The sequence below is a fragment of the Protopterus annectens genome, chromosome 7.part1 (genome assembly GCF_019279795.1).
Source record: "Protopterus annectens isolate FY-2018-M chromosome 7.part1, PAN1.0, whole genome shotgun sequence".
In the NCBI taxonomy this organism is placed as follows: domain Eukaryota; kingdom Metazoa; phylum Chordata; order Ceratodontiformes; family Protopteridae; genus Protopterus; species Protopterus annectens.
In genome coordinates, this window is record NC_056740.1 from 184,903,044 (window position 1) to 184,926,216 (window position 23,173).

Sequence of the window (23,173 nt, forward strand, 5' to 3'; positions counted from 1 at the left end):
ACACACACACACACACACACACACACACACACACACACACACACACACACACACAGTTATGGACTGAAAGTAGTAAAAGGAAAAGCTACATTTTTTTTTTTTTTTTAATTAAATGGGAAGAGAATACATACCAACAATGGTATGGAAGGGTTACCATTACAGTAGAGGGAAAAGGTAAAAAGAGGGAAAGAAGGAAAGGCATAGTACCAACGATGGTATTAATACAGAAAACACTGAAGTGTTTATGAAAAGAGTCTAGAGAGGAACTGTGTAAGCAAAGTAACCATTGAGAATAAGTAACAATAGTTTAAAAGGAAAACACTTACATTTTTTTAAAGCAATAATATGCTCAAGAGCTGTAGAGGAGAACTGTGTCTGGTCACTAAAAGTGGCAAACAAGATCTGAGGTAATCTTGAGAGAAGCATTGTGGGTAAAAGCTAATCTCGAGAGTTTTCGGAAGGCTCATGCTTTTATAACGGCAGAGTCTGTTCCAAGATACAGAACAAAACCCACAGTCAAGGATTAGAGAAGTGAAGATTGACAACACCAGATCCCTGGTTTTGTGGGATACCTCTGCTGCAAGAATGGAGTCTTCCATTTGATCCCCCCCCCATCTCTGGAGGAAATGTCCCTGCTTGAATCCTGGAAAGGTCCCTGGGACTTAATTTTCTTATCCACTCTTTGATTTCGGGAAAAGGATTGGTGAGGGATAGAAAGTATACCCTACAGCGGGCAGGATCTTTCCATCCTGTTCACGCTGGGAAAGCATTTCTTTCAAAGAAGGCCCAAACAAGGAAGTTACATCAATAAGGGCATTGATAAAACAAGACTTGAAAGGCTTTGTAAAGTCACATAACCATATCCAGGCATGTCTCCTAACAGCTATGCTTGAACTGGCACACCATGAGGTACCCTCCACAATATGGGAAATTAGCCTCTTGGACGCACTGAAAATGGACAAAAGAGAGGCCAGCTGTGAAGAAGAACTCTTGTAGTCATCCACAGATATGGACATTGACAGGATAAGGGAGTTCCTTGATCAAATCCCTCTGCAACCTTGTGAAGTGCTCTAAATAATTCAGGGGCCTCAAGGCAAAGGTCGATGAAGCAAATAGCTGCTTCCCAAACCTGTCAAATGCCCTGGACTTTGTTATTGGGATGGACAGAGGAACCCTTCTCCACTAGTTACTTCATAGTTTTTGTCACCATAACCATAGTATCAATAGGGACTTATTTGCTCCAATGTGGTCTGTCTCTCAGTGGTGCCAAAATTTTGTCCGGGCACTGAGGAATTGGTTCAACAGAGCTTGGGTCTTTCCATGCCTGGGCGGATTTAAATCGACCAGGTCATCCCTTGAGGGAGTCACCCAAAACATTGATGGGCCTGAACCAAAAGCTTCTAGGAAAAACTCCTCCTGGGAAGGAGTATCTGAAGACCATCCACCTTTTTGTTAAAGGATTTCAAGGATGTCTCAGAATGAGACATCATCCGGTGGAGATCTGGGGGACACATCCCCTTTATTGAAGCTAGTATCCTCAGTGAGAGATTCCACAGGGGACTTGCACATTCTCTTCCTGGATGCTTCTTTGGTGGGATGGTCTGGATAAAGTATCCGAAGAAAGGGGAAGTTCCTCAGTGGAAACTGTCTGGATGCTACATAATACCTGCTGTCCCAGAGGAGTACACCTCATAGGCTCAGAGCTCAGATCCAAGGGGGAAATGGACGTAGGATGCAAGCATGAAAGAGCAGTTGAATCCTTTGGTTGAGAGAAAGCCTTCTCCACTATCTTGAAGGCCAATGGACCGGGAGAAGCCATGGCTGACTACACCGGACCCATGCCTTGAGAAAGGAGTCAGACCTGAGCTGTCCAATGCCAAGGCTCTGAGGAGCAAGAATGGCTCCGATAACACAGGAGTGGATAACAACTCCCTAGATCTGGTGCTTATGTTTTGGCTCAGAGACTCATCCTGATCCAAAGGAACCAGAGAAGAACTAATCAAGGAGAGTGTGCAGTCAAAGACCTAACTGTCTTAGAAAATAATGACGACACTCTCAGGGCTCCCAGATCCAAGGGCACTGAAACCAAAGGATAGATTGGAGAAGGAGATATTACAACATGAGAAGTCTATGGGAGGCTCGCTGATCTGATGAGAGATGGAGATGGAATAACCCCATCTGGATTTGAGCTCTGAAGAATTTCCTCATCATCCCTTCCACATCTGCCTCGGAAAGACTTCTGGAGGACCTGCTGGATGAAGTAGTGGACTGTGAGCTAGACTCCCTCCTTGGCATCTGGAAAAATGGGGAATGCAGCCGAGGAGATACTGGTTCAACAGTGAACCTGGGTGAGCGGGTTCAAGGAGACTTGGTTAATATAATGGTAGGATCCAAAGATTTTGGATCTGTATGTTTTCTTGTAGGATCCAAAGAAGTCAGATCAGATGTCTTTGGTATTTTCAGTGATTGCTCTGAAGAAGCCATCAAAGTTTTAGGAGAATGGGTGAGAGATCTCTTGAAAGACTCCTTTGTCTCTGATAAAGATTTAGTTGGGTTTACTTTGGGTTTGAGTCTCTGAGGAAGATGTAGACGGAGGCAGCATCCCTTTGAGTACCAACTTGTTACGTCTGTTAAACAGTGCTCTGGAATTAAACCCTGCACAAATGGAGCAGTCAGTATTTAGATGAGCTGCTCCTAGATAATAAATCCACTCCCTATGGCTAATAGGATTAGAGATTTTGTGCCCAGAGGAACTGCACTTTTTGAATCCAGTTGGTTTTTCGGCGATAGCCGGAAGAAATAATAGAAATTACTATTGTAGCACGTGGTAATATTACACACACACACACACACACACACACACACACACACACACACACACACACACACACATATATGTACACACTGGTTTTGTGCGTGTGTGCGTGTGTGTGTGCGTGTGTGTGTGTGTGTGTGTGTGGGTGTGTGTGTGTGTGTAATTTATTTTTTTATTAGAGAGTTAGGAAATTACCAGGAATGGTAAGTAGAATACCCTCTAAAGGGTAGAATGAAGGTGAAGGGAAGAAATAGTACCAACAATGGTGCGTTAAAAGGCTACCAGAGGGTAGAAACAAGAAAATAAGGAGAAAGAGAACAAGTCTAACTGAGACAAAATGAGAAACTTGACTAGAAGTAGAGGGAGGACTAAAAAAGGTTGAGAAAAAGTTTTTAAGATAGTTATTATTCAATGTTTCTGAATAAAAAGTTAACTTTAGCTCTTTGATTAGGATCCAGGCCTGTGTAAGATGTCGACAAACGAGATCTGAAGGACTGTTGGTTGAGAGGGGCATTATGGGCTGAGGAAGGAGTTCGAGCGCTGGATCCAAAGTCTAGTGCATGTGGCCACCGCAGTTCCGAGTTCGGATCCAGTACCTATATGTTGAAGAAGAATGAAAAAGACAACATCAGATCTGGCAAAGGAACCAAGGTATTGGGAGCAAATAATTAGACAGGGGAAGGTAATAGAATGGGAAGAGAAGAATTTATTTGAACTGCAAGCTAGAGATTGCCTTCCTTATCAAGGATTGATATCAAAATATAGGCAAAGAGAAAAGAATGGGAGGATCCTAAGATATGGACCAGCACTGGTAGAGTTTTTGGTAGACTCTAGAACAGAAGCTGCTTTTAAAAGGAATAATTAGGACAGTATATAAAATATTGCACGAGAACTATAAAAATCAATCAGAGGGGGTTATAAGGATTGGGAAGAGATACTGGATGAGCAATTTACAAAGAAACAATGGGAGATATATGTATGACTCCCAGATATGCAAAAAGTCTAGAAAATTTAGTATATTTGCTTGGAAGTGTTTACATAGGTATTTTATACCCCAAGTAGTCTCCAAAGAATTTTTCCTCGGGTAGATAGCCAATGTTGGAAGTTGGATGGGGACGAAAGTGGTAATTTTGGGAATGCAATGATTTGGCAGATTTTAAAAATTCCATGCAGACTACTCTATTATAAATACTGGGTGAGCAAATTGGTATAATTAAGGAAATGATTTTTTGAACTATGATACAGAATTAGAATTCTTTAGATATACTAAGTCCTTGTTGAGTCTAACTATGGTGGCTATCAAAAAAGCAATCATTAGAAAATGGAAATCAAACTCTAAACCAACTGTACTACTAAATATAGCAACACAGACAAAACAAAAGGAAATGGGACCTTTAGAAAAGGGTAGAAACGATTTACATAGAAAAAATGGGGACATGCAGAATAATGTTTTGCTGGAGGAATGAGGTTTAAAAGAAGGCAGGAGTTGAATGAGTTATGTAACGTTTGACTGACAATGACAGGGTAGATTATAAGTGATGTATAATGTTTGCAACTAAAAATATGTCAATATGAACTGTTTTCAGTTATATGAAGGTATGACTGCCTATGTCATAAGTGATAATGTAATAAAGATATTTCTTGTTTTAAAATAATGGAAATTTTTGGAACATTTCATGTAGGAAAAATGGTTTGGAGGAGGAATGAGGTTTAAGAGAAGGCAGTCACTGAATAAGTTATATAAAGTTGCTTAGATTATATGATATACAACAATATATGTGATGTATAGTACTAGTAAGTGCAAACTTTTAATATGGTTTGTTTGCTTTTATACAAATATAAGCTTGCCTGTATCACAAATGATAATTCAATAAAGGTGTTTAAAAATAGGGATACAGAGAACCAAATCCAAACAGGATAAACACTAGCAAAAAAAAAAAAAATACTCCAAAATACAAAATAAAACACACGCTTTAATGGCGGAAAATGCAACCAACCACCATTAAAGCGTGTGTTTTATTCTGTATTTTGGAGTATTTTTATTTTTTAAAAATATAGGGATGATTGCAAGAGTAGGTGGAATTTATGGAGAAAAACAGCAAAGAAACCAAGGTACTGGGAGCAAATTACTAACTAGAGATGGAAATCTAACAGAGTGGGATGAGGCCAAGAAGAAGTTTGGACTGCGGGTAAGACTGCCTTCCCCTACCAGGAATGATATCAGTATAGGCATAAAGAAAGGCACAGGGGAGTCTTAGGTAAAAGATCTGCTCTGGTAGAGCTTTTAGTTGAATCTAGGGCAGAAGTTGCAGTTAAAAGTGGAATAATTAGTATGGCACATGAATATTGCATGACAAATATAAAAATCGATCAGAGGAAGTTAGAAAAGATTGTGAAGAGAAACTGGAAAATCAATTTACATGAGAACAAAGGGAGGACATATGTATGGCTCACAAGTGCACAACAAAGTCCAGAAGGTTTAAGATTTTTGCTTCAAAGTGTATGCATGGGTACTTTTATACCCCAAGCAGAGTTCAAATAATGTTGGAGATGTGATGGGTAAGAAAGAGATAACTGGGAACATGTATTTAAGGAAGTGTAATGAGTTGGCATACTTAAAGAATTCCCAACAGAATACTCTGTCATTAACATTAGGACAGCAAACTGCAGTAAGTAAGAAAATGATTCTTTTGGGCTGGGAGACAGGATCTGAACAGCCAACACATAGAAAGGCCTACACATAGTAAGGTCTTATTAAGTTGCTAGCAAATGGAAATCAGAATCTAAAGCAACTGTATTTGAAGTACTGAATATTGTAAAAAATGATAAAAGAACAGGAACAGGGATCTTTAATAAAGGGAAGGAACAAATTACAAAGAAAGAAAGAAATGGAATTTGTGGGAACAATACATGCAGAATGATATTTAGTAGGAGGAGTGAGGTTTAAGAGAAGTCAGAGATTGGGTGACGTATGTAATGTTGTACAGGAAGACAGTTGTTGCGGGAGGAAACCGGTGGATCCAGAGGAAATCCACGCGAATGTAGGAAGAACATGCAAACTCTGCACAGAAAGCACCCCAGCCAAGAATCGAACCACAGAACCTCTTGCTGTGAAGTGACAACATTAACTGCTGCATAACTGCGCCGCCCAAAATGTATTACTCTATACTTGCCTATGTCTCAAGTGATATTGTAATAAAAGTGTTTATAAATAATGGTCAAGAAGCACTCAATACGATTCTTACATCCTGATAAAGAGTCTCCCTGGAATGAGGAACATATCCTCAATAGTGTACACAAACATGCCCTAAGCATTCACAACAAATTCGTGGCTTTCATGGGTGGACAGCCTAAAACTCACTGGACACCAAAGTCACCTATATGCCACAGCTAAAACTCCATTCCTCTAACAAAATAAATAAATATATAACAACACCCTTCATAACTGTATTACATTTAGATAAGACTGCATACAAATACCAAAGCAGGTGATACTGGCAATCTAGCCAGAGATTCTGTAGCACGTCCCCATTTCCCCAACATTACCATCATCTGAGAGGAGCATTAATTATGTCAGTGCATACAAAAACATCAAACATGTTAAACTCAACTGTTTATATACCATCACAGCACTGCCTTTAGTAGATGATGATCCTCTACAATGGCTTTCTACCAGCTTAAAATATGAGCTACTGATTCTATACAACATGACTATTAAATGGAATAGCAGGCCCATCATTATGCTTCCAACCTAAAGCAAATCCATGTGGCTTAGTTTGACTCTTCATAGTACCATCAAGGAACAAAGAGACACCATCAAAAACAACCTACTACTGTCTGGATACCACAAGAAACAATAAAGCGTCTGGTGCCCAAAGTGGTCCCTAACTGCTCACATGACCAGTTGTGTCACATTATCAAACTCACAGTTTCACTACACTTCCTAGACCTAATTTCAGAAACACTAATCACGTTCAGCTATAACTAACAATGAACTGCATCAAAATACTTTCTGGCTACCTATAACCACAGCTTCCTCTCTAAATAATGCGAGTGAATTGTTTTCTTAAGTTTTTACTTCTTAAAATAATTAACAACTCTAGAGGAAAGGAAAACTCGTACCTTTGTATGGGGATTGAACCCAGGACACCCTCCCACATTTCTTGCAGTAGTCACTGCCACTGGACCAACAAGGAGACTCTGGACAGTTAGGTACCTCGTTTCCCACAAAAAGCAGTTGTTTCTTTCAACTAGGAAACCATCATGAGGGTGATTTTAAACATGCAAGCATCTATAAGCCTAGTAATATGTTAACAATCCAAACAGGAAAGGAAAGCTATGATCCTTGCTTGGGAATTGAAGCCAGGATCCCCCGCATTCAGTGTGGCTGTCACAGCCACTGGATGAACAATGAGTGTCTGGACAGTTTTGTACCTGGTTTCTCCCATGAAAAGTTTTCCTTTCAGCTAGGAAGGCATCATGAAAGTGATTTTAAACACACAAGCATCAAGCAATTACAGTGATTTTAAACATCAACATAGTTACCACTTCTAGAAACATTTCGTAACAAATCTGTGGGTAATGCTAGATGTTTACAAAACCATGACAAATACAGACTATAGAAATCTGACTAAAACTAAATCAAGTGTCACTGCATTCCAAAATTACTAAGCAGCAATGCTATATGCTTTGAAGAAGTCTGCACAGATGTCAAGAAATTTGTTTTTAAAGCCACTTGTTACAAGCAGGCTAAAGTCAAGCTCCTCCCATTTTTCAAGTCAGCCACCTCAGTGCTGGCCTATCAACCCCTTTTGTTAGAATGAGAGACTTGGGGTTACGAACTGCCATCAATGCCTGAGCTGAAGACCAGCAGATCATTGCCTGACCTTAACTTGAGCATTGACCGACCTGCTGTTCAGATGTACAGACACCATATACATGGGGGTGCAGGCTTATTTATTATGGCACAATGGGCACTGTTAAAAATACCCAGTATTTTCCACTTTTTGGACAGACCAATTAATATAAATAACTCGAGTAAAATGGCATCTTGGTGTCCACAGACAAATTTTATAGATTCAAGTTTATTATGATGCTTGCAAAAGAAGATCACTACAAATAAAACAAATAAAGACACACATTAAATGCAAGTCCAAATGCAAAGCACACCCTCACACATTTGACCATCTTGCTATACATTAAAGAAGCTCTTTAATTTCTATGCACTGGAGAAGATCAAGGGCAATGTAAGCAAGGGGCAGAATACTGAAACCAGACTCCTTCAGCCCAAATTCACATTGGAAGCACAGACATGATCACAGGACATGCTAGTCTGCTGCAGAGGAGACAACTAGTTGGTCTTGTGATCAAGAATTGATGCACACTGCTTAACCCAGGTCTCCCTTCTTTGAGTGAATGTTAGGGTGATACCCTTCTACTCTCTCACAGCCCCACAAAAGCAATGTGAGGACCTCGACCCATTAATTGAAGGGGAGTTTGCCAACAACAAAGGTCGAGAGACCAGCACTGAGGTGGCTGATTTGGTAAATGGCAGCAGCTCGACTGTAGCCTAGTCTTCTGGTTTCGTATCTTTGCTCTCTATGACTCCTACCCGGGATCCCTCAGGATACCCTCTTCTAGATCTATGTGCTACTGTAGCCATCCGATGTGTGCTTGGAGAGCCTTAGGCTTCCCCCTATGCACTTTTGAGTGTCCACTTTGAAGCGCTGGCACTTGTGGCAAGTCTTAACATTGTGCTCTTTCCCAAAGCAGTACAAGTATTTCCTGTTCAGGTAATGATCTGATGACAACAGGAACATTTAGAAGATTTATGTTTTCTAAGCAGTGAACAAACAGTTTCACAATGGCACATATGATAACTGTCAGAAGAACTGTATGAGCAGCAAGATGAAACCTGGAAGCAAAGCAGAGGGATGAGCTCATCCTCTAGTGCAACTGAGGTGTGCACTGATGTGCTTCAGCTTACAACATTATGCCTTTGGACACATGTTACCACTACAGATTGCCACTAGCACAATCAACTGGTTCACAGAGACTTGAGGGGGCTCTAAAATGCAAGTCTGGAATTGCACATTTGCTTAAAACTACAGAACTAGACTGGATGAATATACAAGGCCAAATAAGTACTCAAACTAGTTAGGTTAGGAAGGCAACTTCCATGTTGTATAGGTTTGTGTTTCGTATGAGTATATGTAGTCCAAGTAGGAAAAAGAGAATGACAAAAAATACAGTACATGAGGACAAGAAACTGGGTGGTGGGTGAATAAGTGTGAGCTGTATTTAACATAAACAAAGAGAAACAACAGTCACAGATGAAATCAGAATTACAATCCATCAATCTGTGATGCTGAAGAAGATGTATTAGACAGCCTGCACATTTTCATAGGCAGTGTTAATAGCTGCAGGACAACTGATGGCCATTACAAAGAAAACTCAAAGAAATGTAATGACTTACAAAAATCACAAATGTGAGTAAACATTTGCCATTGGAAATCTAATGCCAATAACCTTTCATTCAACTCTTCAATGGAATACCAAGCTAATACTGAATGGGACGAAGTTCAGAACTGTTGCTGAAAACAGTCCATGAGTAACTGTTAAGAAAACACTTGGGTAACAAATGTCAATGTACCAACCGTTTCTGTAAAGCAGAAATATGCCTGGACATACAGGGAAGGGTACTGATGTGCAAAGAACAAAACATTACTATCACTTCTGACTGCTGGTGAGACCATTGGTTGAGTACTGTGATTTGTTCTGAGGCTGCAAATGTAAACACTGAAAGTCTTTGGCGACTGCAGCTCAGGATAGACAGTACATTGTACATCTTGTGAGAAACAAAAACACATACATAATCACTGAAGATTACACATAAGTGAAGTCACATGACAACTTCAAGAGGAACACTAATTTCACAACATAAGGCTATAAGAGGAAACTGGCAACATATCAGAAAACAGTTGTTTTAAAAATGATGGAACAATTATGAAAAATATGTAAGCTGACACAAAGGTTGCTGATAGAATGCACTTTTAAGGATGTCTGAGCAGAGTGAATACCAGGTAGCTACTTGCTGCAAAAGAATCAGAACAGAAAGCTAATGAAGATATCAAGGAAAGAGCAAGTTTCATTTAGCCAAGTTAATGGTATCAGCTCAGGTGGATCACATTTTTTCTTCATTAGTTTCTCAGGAAACAATGTATTCTGTATCAAGTTAATAGCATCATCTCCAAAACAGCATGCTCTGGTCATGCAGGTATTTGCTTCCTTACCTGAAATAGTAACTCCTTAGTATGAATATCATAGACCAAGCAGGTATTGTGTTCATCAACCACAGCAAGCTTATTCCGGGATGCACTAATGTCCAGACAGCGCACTGATGTCCCTTGTTTCAGAAGAGTGATAGCAAAAGGATTGTCCACAAATATTTCCAGTATCTGTTTAGATCAAGGAACAAAACAGTTATATTCTGCACAAGAAATACTACACATTCATGCACCATATCAGCTGATCTGTAAATGGAAGTCCTCCTTCAGTGGATAGTCTGCTGGCATTTCACTGGCTGCAATCTTCAACTTGGCTTTTTTAGCTCCTTCATTCAAAACATGCACATAATTATATTACTCGGAAGTCTAGGAAAATGTACCTAACCACTGCACTTGCCAATTGCAGCCTAAAACATGAAGAAATAGCTTCAGTAAAATGGGAATTAAAAAGCACAAACACAAGAATAAATAAAAAATATACCCACCTGACTTTCACAAAAATACAACAGCAGCCACTGGACTGGGGACACTGTCCATGCAAAGGGGAATAGCAGGAGAGCAATAAGTACACAATCAAGAGAAATCCCTCAAAGATCAACTGGGTGAGTACTTACATGTTACTTTTGATACTGGGAGATCTTCTCAGTGGGGAGACTGTTGGAAAGAATTCCACAAAAAAAAAAAAAACAGGCCAAAGCCAGATAAAGACTAAAAAAACAACGTGGTATTTCTGTAGGCAGAAAAAAACGAAATGTAAAAAACAAGTTTAATGGTAAGTGCTTTCACTGTTAACAACAGCTTCATCAGACATCTCCATCAAAGAAAAGCCATCCATTTATATTCAAAATAAGCAATCAACATCAAAAGACAATCAAAACATAAAACTCGCTCTTAAAGTGCCAACACTTAAAACAGCCATCTATATACATAGCACAAAAACACATTTCAACCATTAAACTTGTTTTTTTTTTACTTTTAGTGCCTTTGGTTTTTCTGCCTACAGGAATACCACGTTGTTTTTTTAGTCTGTACATTCGTTTTACTTCAGTGGTGTTTCATTTTGTGATTCCTGCATTTTTCGATAAAGGCTAAACAACAACAGTTCATAAGGCCAACTATCTAACAACAAAGTGGTACCAAAGGTTGCCCAGGTTGTGGACTTGAGTCAGTGCAACAGAAATTGATGAAGGTGTGAACTTACGAACAAGAGGTGGCAACACAAACATTCACAATATTCACAACAGGAACATTCCTGAAACAAGCATGAAAACAGTCACAGTTCTGATCAAGTGGCCTTGCATAGCATCTTCCAATGGGAATCCTAGTACCCGATGGCAAAGCAAAATGTAGTGAGCAATCCATTTGGAAAGAATTTGCTTAGCAAATGTAAGGACTTGTCTCTGTGGAGCAAAATAATCAGTTGTTCCTTTTTATGAACTCATACACTCTCTTCAGATAAAAACTAAGCTAATAACGCATGATTAATGTGTAAAAGGTCCTCTCTCTCTCTCTCTCTCTCTCTCTCTCCATCTCTGTCTGTCTCTCTCTTGGATTCTGTTACCAAAAAATGCATAAACAGAAGCATGGATTGATTCAAGGAAAATTCTGACATCGCTCTTGGAAGGATATGTGGGTTAGTCTTAATAGTCAGCTGCAAATACTGTTTCCTATAAATGGTCTCTAAGATCCAAGATCCTATGATCAGATTTAATGAGTAAAGAGACGAGTCTTCCAAGAGATTATCTTCAAAGTTACAGGCTTGAATTGAGTATAACTATGAGAAAAGTTGCCAAACGTACAAAAATATCAATCTACTTGCTTAAATGAGATACGGTTTAACCTGTCAAATATAAAATTCAAGTTCCATGGAGGAGACAGTTTTGATAAAGGAGGACAAACACCTTATTTAAGGAGCTGGTGACCAGCCGATGCTCTTCACTAGGTTATTGTGGAAAATGAAATGCCCAAGGAATGTATCCTGATCATTAAAGAAATCTACAACTAAAACTATTTATGATGTGTCAGAATAATCTGTAGTGAAACAAACTGAAATGACATAGGATAACTTTCCATTCAGATGAAAAACTTCCTCCACCTAGCAGAATATACCTGATGAACAGAAGGCCTTCTTGTAGCCTCCATTGCTTCCACAATTCCAAACAGAGCAGGATATCTAAACCAGAAACCATTTCATATGATAAATTTGGTTGTCTCCCTAAATGGAAAAGAACTTCTTGACTTCTATCAGTATAATTTCCTGCACTACAAGGCACCTGAGAGCCTTAGACAACTCCCTTTCTCAGCCAGCAGCTACAACAAAAACAAGCATTTTTTTTTCTTTTCTGGATTCAGTGATCATATGTTCAGTGAGAAGGCATACAGGACATTACTATCCTACAAGAAGGAGAACACATCAATCATCAACTCACCCTTTCCCTGATGAAATGAGCAGACTAGTGGGGAGACTGAACTCACCAAGGCAGGAAAAGTCAGCCTTTGAGGTGACCTACTCCTGGGAGACCATGACAAGACAAGGCTCCTGAATACTCATTATTAGGAAAGGACTGAATGAAAGGTTCAGTGAGTCTGCTAGCACATGCAATTTTCCTAGAATGTGAACAGCATGAAGGTGATTGTCCCCTATAAGGCATACTGGCAGACCTGAATCATTGCCCACCAGTGGGTACAAATGTGTTCTTCACATGTTTAGGTATTACACAACTGACTAGTTGTCACACACATCAGCCTCCTAGACACTTTAGGGTAATAAATACTACATGTAGCTCCAACAGGCTAATGAGCTTACCTCTGAAGGGGGTATCACTTTCACTGAACCACAGAAAAGCAATGGAAGGCTCCATGGCATGCCAGCAAAGCACTCACCATTGAAAAAAGTGATGGTTTCTACTTCAACAGGGATTGTGTACTTCTACAAAGCTGCCAACAAAGGTTTAACACACTAGAAGATCAAACAGGACATGGAGACACTGCACCCAAAGACACCCCTAAGTCCAATACAACATCTGTGTCTACAGGTGTGCAAAAGGGCTACATGACGAAAAGCCTAGCTTGTAACTGTTTGACCATGAACATTAATGCACAATTTTGTAAACAAAACAGTCAGGCAGGTGTCACAAAGGGTTAGGTCTAAGAATATTAAGTCCTGTTGTAAAGGTTCTGATTCTCTCAGCACACATTTGCCTGCTGTGTGAGCTTGAGCAAGTCACTTAAACAGGCATTGCTCCCGGGTTACCGCTGCAAATGATTTGTGTGTACAATGGGCCTACTTGATTACCAGATGATTATTAATACTGTTAAATTCAAAATTTACTGTAATGCAATTGAATGGCTGCTTCAACCCCATGACTTCTGCCCCTTTGCACATACACAAACACACATGCGCATGAGAGCACGCATGCACACACACCCACACACAATTTGTTATAGACAAATACACAAACCACTGATACGTACATATTATGTGATGTTATCATCCACAACCCTGTGTGCAACTCAGTCAATGCCCTGCTCCCCTTGTAGATAACACTACCCCATCACACATTCCCAGTCTCAACAAGGATCAACTGAGGCAATCAACCTGAGTGCATGACACCTCCCCTGTCCCTCTACTCTTTGATGAGCAAGCTGATGTAATTCACTTAAATCCATACTCTTTGTGTAGCGGTTCCAGTGCCAAAAGCACCAATTATATATATATTTTATTTATATATATATATATATATATATATATATATATATATATATATATATACATATATACATACAGTAGCTCTGAAACTGCTGCACCTCACAGTAAGGGGTATTCTCCACAATACTGCAGACTAAGTAGTATGCAATCCAGTTAAGTCACAGGGTCCCTGGTAAGTAATAATGTCAGCTCCCTACTGAAATGTCAACACTCATAACACTGAATGCTGACACAAAGGGAAAAAAAACAAAATTCTAGAAGAGTGACTTGAACATCATTATTCTCTATCCACCATAACCTATATATACCAATTCCAAGATTACCATACTGTGAAGAAAAGGGAATAGCCCACAAAATGGCAATCTCAGACTTTGTACATGTAGGTTAGTTTTTTCAACCATTCAGTCTCCATATTAAAGGACTCGCTCCTGCAGGTTCTGGCCTTTAAAAGAGTTACCAATAATGTCAAATCCTGCTCTCAGTGTGCCTAAATACATAAAAACAAGTGGCCAGAACATATTAGGATTAATTTCAGTTCTGCAAGAGTTTAACGACAGTCACAGTACTCTGAGAAAAGAAGAAAAGGGAATATGAGACTGTATGAAAATGGACTACATAAAGCTGATAACTGGTATGTAGAAAGTACAGTTTTGTACCTACCATAAATGTAGATGTCCGATAGGTATGCATCTGCAGTCATAACATATGGGTTTGTCCTGCCTCAGGCAGCCCTTCGGTCGGCCGGATTCCAAAGTCTGGGTCTGGCCTCGGCTGATGTCGCACTTCACCCGACGTCATAGCTCCTGGGGTATAAAGGCATCAGCCGACGCCATTTTCCTCAGTGTTTCTTGCCCCAGATGCCAGGTGCCCTCTAGGAAGGCTAAATTTGTATAAATTCCAAACAGTAGAAATCAAAAAGTATATATACATATATACATACAAACAAATACACCATAATAGATTCCCCCAGCTAGCTAAGAGAGGGGTAAGTACCCTAGGAATACCACAGAGGGGAAGGAGGGTGGGTAATCCTGACTACAGATGCATACCTATCGGACATCTACATTTATGGTAGGTACAAAACTGTACTATGTCCTTCAAGGATGCATCTGCAGTCATAACATATGGGTAGAATACCATAGCCAAACTGGGGCAGGAGGCACTAAGATAATGATGGTGTAGTTAAGATCCCTTGTAAAACTGCAGTTGCAAAACCTGCTCGGGATCTGGAGTATAAAGGAAGATTGTAATGCTTGGCAAATGTATGCACGGAGCTCCAAGTAGCAGCTTCTAAAATGTCTTTGGTAGCCACTCCTCGTAGGAAAGCTGTAGTGGTGGCTGTAGCTCTTGTGGAGTGAGGCCTGATATTTTCAGGAGTTGTCTTTCCATGAAATGAGTAGCAGAATCGAATGCAATTTCCTATCCATTTTGAGATTGTCTGTTTTGAAATTGCTTTTCCTTGCACTCCTGTTGCGTATGCTACCAGAAGCTGGTCAGTTTTTCTGCTGGCCTTAGTTCTGTCCAGAAAGTAGAGCAGTTGTCTGTGTACATCCAAGGTGTGTAGTAGTTTTTCCCCCCTGTTCTGTGGGTTAGGGAAGAATGTAGGTAAATGAATAGCTTGGTTCAAGGATACCCTGGATACCACCTTTGGCATAAAAGTAGGATTGGTTCTCAGAGACACTCTATCCTGGTGAAAGATAAGGAAAGGCTGCACTGCCATTAATGCCTGTAACTCGGATACCCTTCTTGCTGAAGTGATTGCTAGCAGGAAGGCAGTTTTCCAAGATAAGAACTGTAAGTCTGCTGTTGCTGCTGGTTCAAAAGGGGGAAGTGTTAATTTTTCTAGCACAAAATTGAGATCCCATGCAGGCAGAGATGGTTTCCTTGGAGGTTTTACATTTTTGATTCCTCTCAAAAATTGTCTGAGGAGAGGATGAGAGAAGACAGGAGGATCCATGTTGTACCCTGCTGAAATTGCTGATGCATGAATCTTAATGGAAGAATAGGACAGGCCATTGTGGAACAGTTCTGCTAAGTATTCTAGGATGTGTGCTAGGTTTGCCAGTGTGACATTTGTTTCCTTTGCTGTACTCCAAATGAGGAATCTCTTCCATTTGGCTGAATATGTTTTCCTTGTGGAGGGTCTGCGAGCCTCCAGGATAATGTCCTTAACCCTCTGAGATAAAACAGGTTGGTTTTGTTTTATGCAATTTTCCAAGCAGTTAGCTGCAGCGTTTTTAAGTTTGGATGCAGGGTCTTGTAGTTGTTCTGCGTTAGAAGTAAAGGACATAGAGGTAGAGGCCATGAGTTCGTCCGAGACATGCTTCTCAGTAGCGGGTACCAATGCTGCCTTGGCCAGTCTGGAGCTATCAGAATTACCTTTGGCTGTTCCTCTCTGATCTTCAGTAGAACTTTGTACATCAATGGGAGAGGTGGAAAGGCATATACGGTCAGGGCCTTCCAGCTGAAAGAAAGGGAGTCCACCCTCCAGGCTTGTGGGTGGTATACTCTTGAGCAGAATTTCTTCAGTTGGTGGTTGAGTGGGGAGGCGAACAGGTCTATCTCTGGCATTCCCCATTTCTTTGTTATGGTTTTGAAGATGTCTGGATGCAGCATCCATTCATGAGCATCCGTGGTAGTTCTGCTTAAGCTGTCTGCTAGTGAATTCTCTTTTCCTGGTACGAATCTGGCCTGCAGTTGGATGTTGAGATTCAGGCCTAAGTTCCACAGGTCCATTGCCATCCGGCATAGAGGGTATGAATGTGTGCCTCCCTGTTTGTTGATGTACCACATGACTGTGGTATTGTCCGTCCTTATCAGCAGGTGTCCTTGCTGGAGGAATGATTTGAATGCCTCGATTGCATGCTTCACTGCCAGCATCTCCTTTAGATTTATGTGTAGATTCAGCTGGTCTTGGGACCATAGGCCTTGGATACACTTGTCTTCCATGTGTGCCCCAGCCTAGGTCTGAGGCGTCCGTGGTGATGGTCTGCCTTGGATGTGGTTTGTGGAAAGGCAATCCTCTGTTGATCTGGCAGGCCTGAGCCCACCACAGGAATTCTTTTTTCAGGCATGGAATGATTGGTATCAGGGCTTCTAGACTGTGTCTGTGTTGAGACCATACATTCTTTAGGTACCATTGTAATTTTCTCATATGCAGCCTGGCATGTGGGATCAAGATTATGCAGGATGCCATGTAACCCAGGGCCTGCAGGACTTTCCTTGCAGTAAGCTGAGTTTGTCTTGTTAATGTCATGAAGTAGACTGGTAGTTGCTTTTGTTTTTCTTCTGTGAGAAAAGCCATCTGAGTTATTGTGTCCAGTTCTGCACCCAAAAATGTTATCCTTTGGGATGGCGCTAGTCTTGACTTTTGTATGTTGACTGTGTATCCCAAGGCTTGCAGCAGTTGTATGACATAGGCCAAATCCTTTATTATTTTTGTCTTGTTGTCCGCTTGTATTAGGCAGTCGTCCAGGTATGGGTAGATTTGAATTCCCTGAAGCCTGCAATGTGCAATTACTGATGCCAGGCATTTCGTGAATACCCTGGGCGCAGTAGATAAGCCAAAGGGCAATGCTGAGAATTGATAATGCTCTGATCCTGCAAGAAATCTGAGGTGTCTTCTGCAATCTGGTCGTATAGGGACGTGCAGGTATGCCTCCTTGAGATCTAGAGTCACCAGCCAAGACTCCTTGCCCAACATGGGAAGAAGTTGCTGTAGGGTCAGCATCTTGAATTTTGGAACAATGAGATATGTGTTCAATGCGGACAAGTCGAGAATAGGCCTCCATTGATTTTCTTTTCTTGGTACAAGGAATAGTCTGGAGTAAAATCCTTGGCCTTGTTCCATAGATGGCACCTTTTCTATTGCTCTCATCCTTAGTAAGCTGATGATTTGTTTTAGAGCCTCTGATTTCTGGCTTGGTGGAAGGTTTGGCATTCCTCTCTTTTTTGGTAGAGTGTGGAAGTGAAACCTGTAGCCTTTGTCTATTGTTTGTAAAGTCCATTTGTCTCCTGTAATGCAATGCCAGTTTTTTGAAAATAAGGCTAGCTTTCCGCCCAAGGGTGCTTCCAGTTGTTCCCTGGTAGGCGGAATCAGAGCCAAGTCATTGTGTCTGTCCTGTGGAAGTGGTTGCAGTCGCAGCTGTGCCGGCACTTCTCTGGTTGGCAGGTTGCCACTGACGACCCCTGTAGGCACCCCTTGATTGACCTCTGCCTCTTGGGCGTCTATTTCTGCCTCTCTGTGCTCTGGAGGTGTCTGGAAAGGACCAATTCTTTGAAGGCCAATTTCTGCTGAACCTCGGAGGTTGGACCTGCAGAAAATCCTTGACTGTTTGGACAGATTTGATTTTTCTTCCACTTTCTTTAGAACCTCCTATGCAGGGGAGCCAAATAAAATTTGTTTCTCCATAGGGGCATCTAGGAGTTTAGACTTAACATGGTCTGGCAAGGATTGTTCTTTTAGCCAGGCATGCCTTCGAATCACTGCTCCAGTCATAGCTGATCTAAATGAAGCCTCCAGTGCATCATAGCCACATTTTAAGAAATGATTACTGACCTGCTGAGAGTTGTGTACCAAATCCTGAAGGGACTTACGGTCTAAAGGTTCAGGAGAGGACAGTTTTTATTCAGCTGATCTAACAAAAATTCCTGGTACTGTATCATGTGAAATTGACAGTTTAAAGCCCTGGCAGAAAGAGTAGCAGATGTATCCCCATCTCTCTAATGCTCTTGATTCTCTTTCAGAGGGTAGGGGGTTTTTGGCAGAGGCAGCTGCAACACCTTTAGGGCCCTGAGAAATGGTTTCTGGGTCTGCAGCATGGGCCTTATACAAGTGGAAGTGAGAATCCGGGACCCTGTAGTATCTGTCAGGTTTGGCAGGGGCCGGGGGAAGAGAATCAGGGGCAGTACTGGCATCATTGTAAGCATCATCAACAACTGATAGTACAGGTGGTATGGCTAAAGGCCTATGCTGTGGTAAGTGTAAAAAAGTCCTTAGCCTTTTCCTAGAATCAGAAAAATCCTGACCCTGCCATTGGAAGTGTTCCCTCATTGAGTGTAGAGTTTCCCCAAATGAAAAATTCTTCTGGAGGGGAGGCAGAAGGAATGGAGTCTTCTGCATCAGAATCCTCATAAGGTGAGTATGGTCCTTCCTGATGGTCAGAAAAATCTGAACCATCCGAGGAATAGTCAGAGGAGAGAGGTTCAGGGGGTTCAGTCCTAGGCCTCTTTTCAGGAGGGGGTTGAGAGGCCCTGTCTGGGTGAGGTTGGGTTCCCTTGATCAGAGAAATAAGGTCCTCAGCAAGGCTGAGAATCTGAGAACTTGAGGTAGGTCTGAGAGAGGGAGCTTTTGTAGGTAAGGCCTTGGAAAGTTTAGCTGCTTTAGCCCTGGAAAAGGCCTTGATAGACATGGAAGCAGGGGGTCTAGCTGCCCCACGTGCAGGAGTAGAGATGTCCAACGGAATGGTGTCGGACAAATCTTGAGTGCCTGCTTCTACAGTAGGATTTTCTGTAGCAGACTCAGCCGGGGCCTGTGTGGCCTCGGTTGTCGGAGGCATGCTTTCGGCCGAAGGGAGAACCGAGGTCTCGGTTTCAGCCGAAACCGAGACACTCGCAGTAGGCCTAACCGTGGTTTCAGCCGAAACCGCGGGCCGCGAGTGTCGGTCCTTTTCCTTGCGTTTTTTAGCTAAATGTGTAGTCGGAGTCTCCGACGGCATTTTATATGCAAAAGCGGAGCCAAAAAACTCCTCAGCAAACTCCGACCGACGTCTAAGTGTCCATCGGTTGAAGGAAGCACAGGCTAAACAAGCTGATACGTCGTGGTCTGGGCCTAAGCAAGGAAGGCAGTAAGAGTGGAAATCCTTATGAGGTATTTGTTTCCCACAAGTTAAACAATTATTTACTTTGTCTGACATCGGCTGAGGCAAGAAAGAGTCCCCAACGGGGTACTTAGCTTTTTTAGAAGTCTTCGGTAGCTGAAATCTCTGGATCTGACCGACCGGCACTTGCGAACAAGCTTCTGCTTCGGGCACCGCGCGGCAAGAAAGACTGGGGAAAATGGCGTTGGCTGATGCCTTTATACCCCAGGAGCTATGACGTCGGGTGAAGTGCGACATCAGCCGAGGCCAGACCCAGACTTTGGAATCCGGCCGACCGAAGGGCTGCCTGAGGCAGGACAACCCATATGTTATGACTGCAGATGCATCCTTGAAGGACATCACTATTTACATAAACTACATTTTAAATAAAGCTGTTTGTTGTCATGTGACACAAGCTTAGAGAAGTCTTGCATTCCCTTACCCATCCCTACTCAAACAAACTCATGTATCTTTCACTATATACCCAATCTTCTCTGACCAGGGTCACTCTCGCCAAAACCTTCCTCCTTCCCTCCCTACTATATGGTGCCACAACTCTCACTAACCTACACTCCACTGCCAGATCAAAAACAGAATGTTGCTACAACAAAATGGCCAAGTTTGCCAGTAGCTCAAAGAACAATCCACATTATTGTAGAGCATTACATATACTACAATGGTTGAAACCCCAACCACTTACATTATGTCCAGCTTTATGTCCAGCTCTTAACCTTACACAATATCATTTATAAACCTTTAGCATCCCCAGCCCTGAGTCATACAGTGAATCCTTATGCTCCCTATTACGCTGATGCAGACACAGGCTGTTGAATGCATCTTTGACAAACTGAAAAGCGCAAAAAGGCAAAAGAGCGAATTCATTTGGCTGCTTTCGCTACTTTGTCTTTTAGGCACTGCAGTGTGATCTTGGAGTTGGTATATTTAAGTGGGGGGGGTGAGGGGCATAGCCCCCCACGTCAAGGGAGTGGGGGCGAAGCCCCCCACATTATGCAATGTTTTACAGTTTTTTTTGTTTTGTTTTGGAACAGCGATTTTTTTCCCAAGGGGGAAAAAAATCGCTGTTCTGAGGTTTCGACATAAGCTTTCACTTACATGGGGTCGATTATGTGTCGTTCGCTCTTCTGAGCGTGCGCTATCATAATATAGACCCAATTCTTACACCCCAACAGAACACTTAGGTCTGAAGACAAAACTCCTAGCTATTTTCAATCCCTCAAAAGTACCAGGAGGAAGTTTACATTTTTAATCTTTAGCTAATGTCTGGAACTCTCTCCCCTAAGCACAAGAACAATTAATAACCTGGAAGCTTTCAAATCCTCCCTAAAACAACATCTAAACAATACATGGTTATGCTTGTGCTTATCTCCTGGCTAACCTCACCTTAACGTCTCCACCCATGGCTGATCTACTCCTGGCTAACCTAATTTTTACATTTCTACTCCCTGACTGATGCAACTAGTCAAAACCTACTTCAATACTACTGACATTTAGCTAACCTCATCCCCTACTGTCTTCCCTCATCTCTCCTCTATGCCTTCTCTCTTCTATTATAATGTAATGTCTACTTAACATATCTCTATACCAAATGACAAGGAAGGACTAAAGAATAACATGTATTAAGAATGCAATACCTATCCTCCATGTTACTGAAGAAAAAAAATATTTTTTATGTATGTTCCTGAATACATGATTGTATTACTCTGTATATGAGGTATGCTTGCATGTATGTTGCTACATACAAAGTTAAACTACCTACCCACTGTATAAAACAAATATAGAGTAATACGTATGTACATAATTGTCTGTCACTTAGCTTTTCTCACTGGGCCTCCAGTGAAAACAGGTTCCTTTCATTCAGATGGACTTTCCCAGTAAACAAATGTCAAATAAATACATAAAATAAATAAAATTCTGAGGTATCTCATGTCTCCCTTATCCAGAGTCATGAGCTAACTGTAAACCTTTTCTTTGAGTGAGATAAAAATTGATTAAGGTTGTGTTCTCTTTACTTGCATGCTTCCACTTCTTATATATATATATATATATATATATATATATATATATATATATATATATTCTGAACAATATAAATAATATGATTCTGTTCACTCAGAGAAAAACGAGCCACCCTAGTTTTCTTCAAAAGCTACATCTACAGCAGTGACATCATTCTGTATTGCGATATCCCATACTTAAAAGCCCACACTATTAGGTTCATAGGTTCATACTAGGCTATCTGCCCTAGGGCATTTATAAGCCTAGCCAGAATGTGCTTGGCTTTCGCCACCCATTTTAAATTTATTTTGCTATGCCCTTTTTCGTGGTTAGTATACTGTGCCTCTGTCTAACAGTGACACAGAAGTGATACCCGGGGTAAACCTATGATCTCCCATCCACTCATCAAGATTCCTCTTGAAGAGAGTCAATGAGGGACTCTGCCTAACCTGGACTGGGATTTTATTCCAGAGTGAAGGGAGCCTCTGGGTTATGAATCTGTCCCTCCAGCATGTCCTATTTATTTCAGTGCTGAGGTTCAAGTCTCTCGAGCGTGTAGCTCGATGGGATTTGGATTTTCTGAGGTGTAGCATGTCCATTAATTCCGGGTTGGACATGGCTTTACACGTCAGGCACAGATTGCCTCTGAACAGGCGGTATGCCACTGAGTAGAGCTGGAGTTTCTTTAACCGGGCAGCATATGGCATCTGTTTGAGCCCTTTGATCCTCTTGGTGAGGTACTTTTGGGGTCTTTCCAGTTGCTGCAGGTGTCTGGTAAGGTACACACGCACGCACACACACACACACACACACACACACACACACACACATACACACACACACACACACACACACACACACACACACACACACAAAACATCACAATCAGCTTTAAAGATATATTAATAAGGTTGTTGTGGAAGAATTCCCACTTCTGTCATTGTTTCCCTTCTACCTAATATCAAATGCACTGTGGCAATTAGATATAATTTGCCATCTCCATGTATGTATTTGATAGCTACCATCCCCTCAAGATTTACAGACTTGTGATTAACACATTAATGGACTGGTGACTCTTAACTGTCTAAAGGTGTGTGTGCAGTATGGGATAAAGAAGAAGGGCATACCAAACCACTTCTGTCCCCTCTTGCCTACTACACTCTATGGAAGATTATGGCTGCTCATGAGGTCAGCAAAGAATGGACAAATACCTGAGCAGAACAAGTTTCTTCAAGAATTTTTACTTATTTACGTTGGCTGTTTCTTCAAAATGGGGGTGGGTGGGGGGGGGTCTGAGGATGATTGCAATGCTAGTTTATTTGACCTTTATGAATGCAGATGCAACACTAGACAAATCAAAGCAGTACAGGTGAAGGTCCTATCTGCACAATGCTGACCCAACTTAATACTGATTTTGTTAAGTCACAGTGAGCTGTACTAATGTCATAGGTTATAGGAGGTTACTAGGCTATTGGCCCTAGAGCCTTTA

At 41.4% G+C, this 23,173-nt stretch overlaps 1 protein-coding gene across 1 annotated transcript in view; it reads right to left on the reverse strand.

Moving 5' to 3' along the window:
* IFT122 (intraflagellar transport 122) overlaps positions 1–23,173 on the reverse strand; it is a 2,412,356-nt gene that overhangs the window by 1,389,239 nt on the left and 999,944 nt on the right. The window contains exon 13 of the mRNA XM_044078630.1: positions 10,108–10,272. Within this exon, the coding sequence (XP_043934565.1) occupies positions 10,108–10,272 (165 nt within the window). The remainder of the gene's footprint in view (positions 1–10,107; positions 10,273–23,173) is intronic.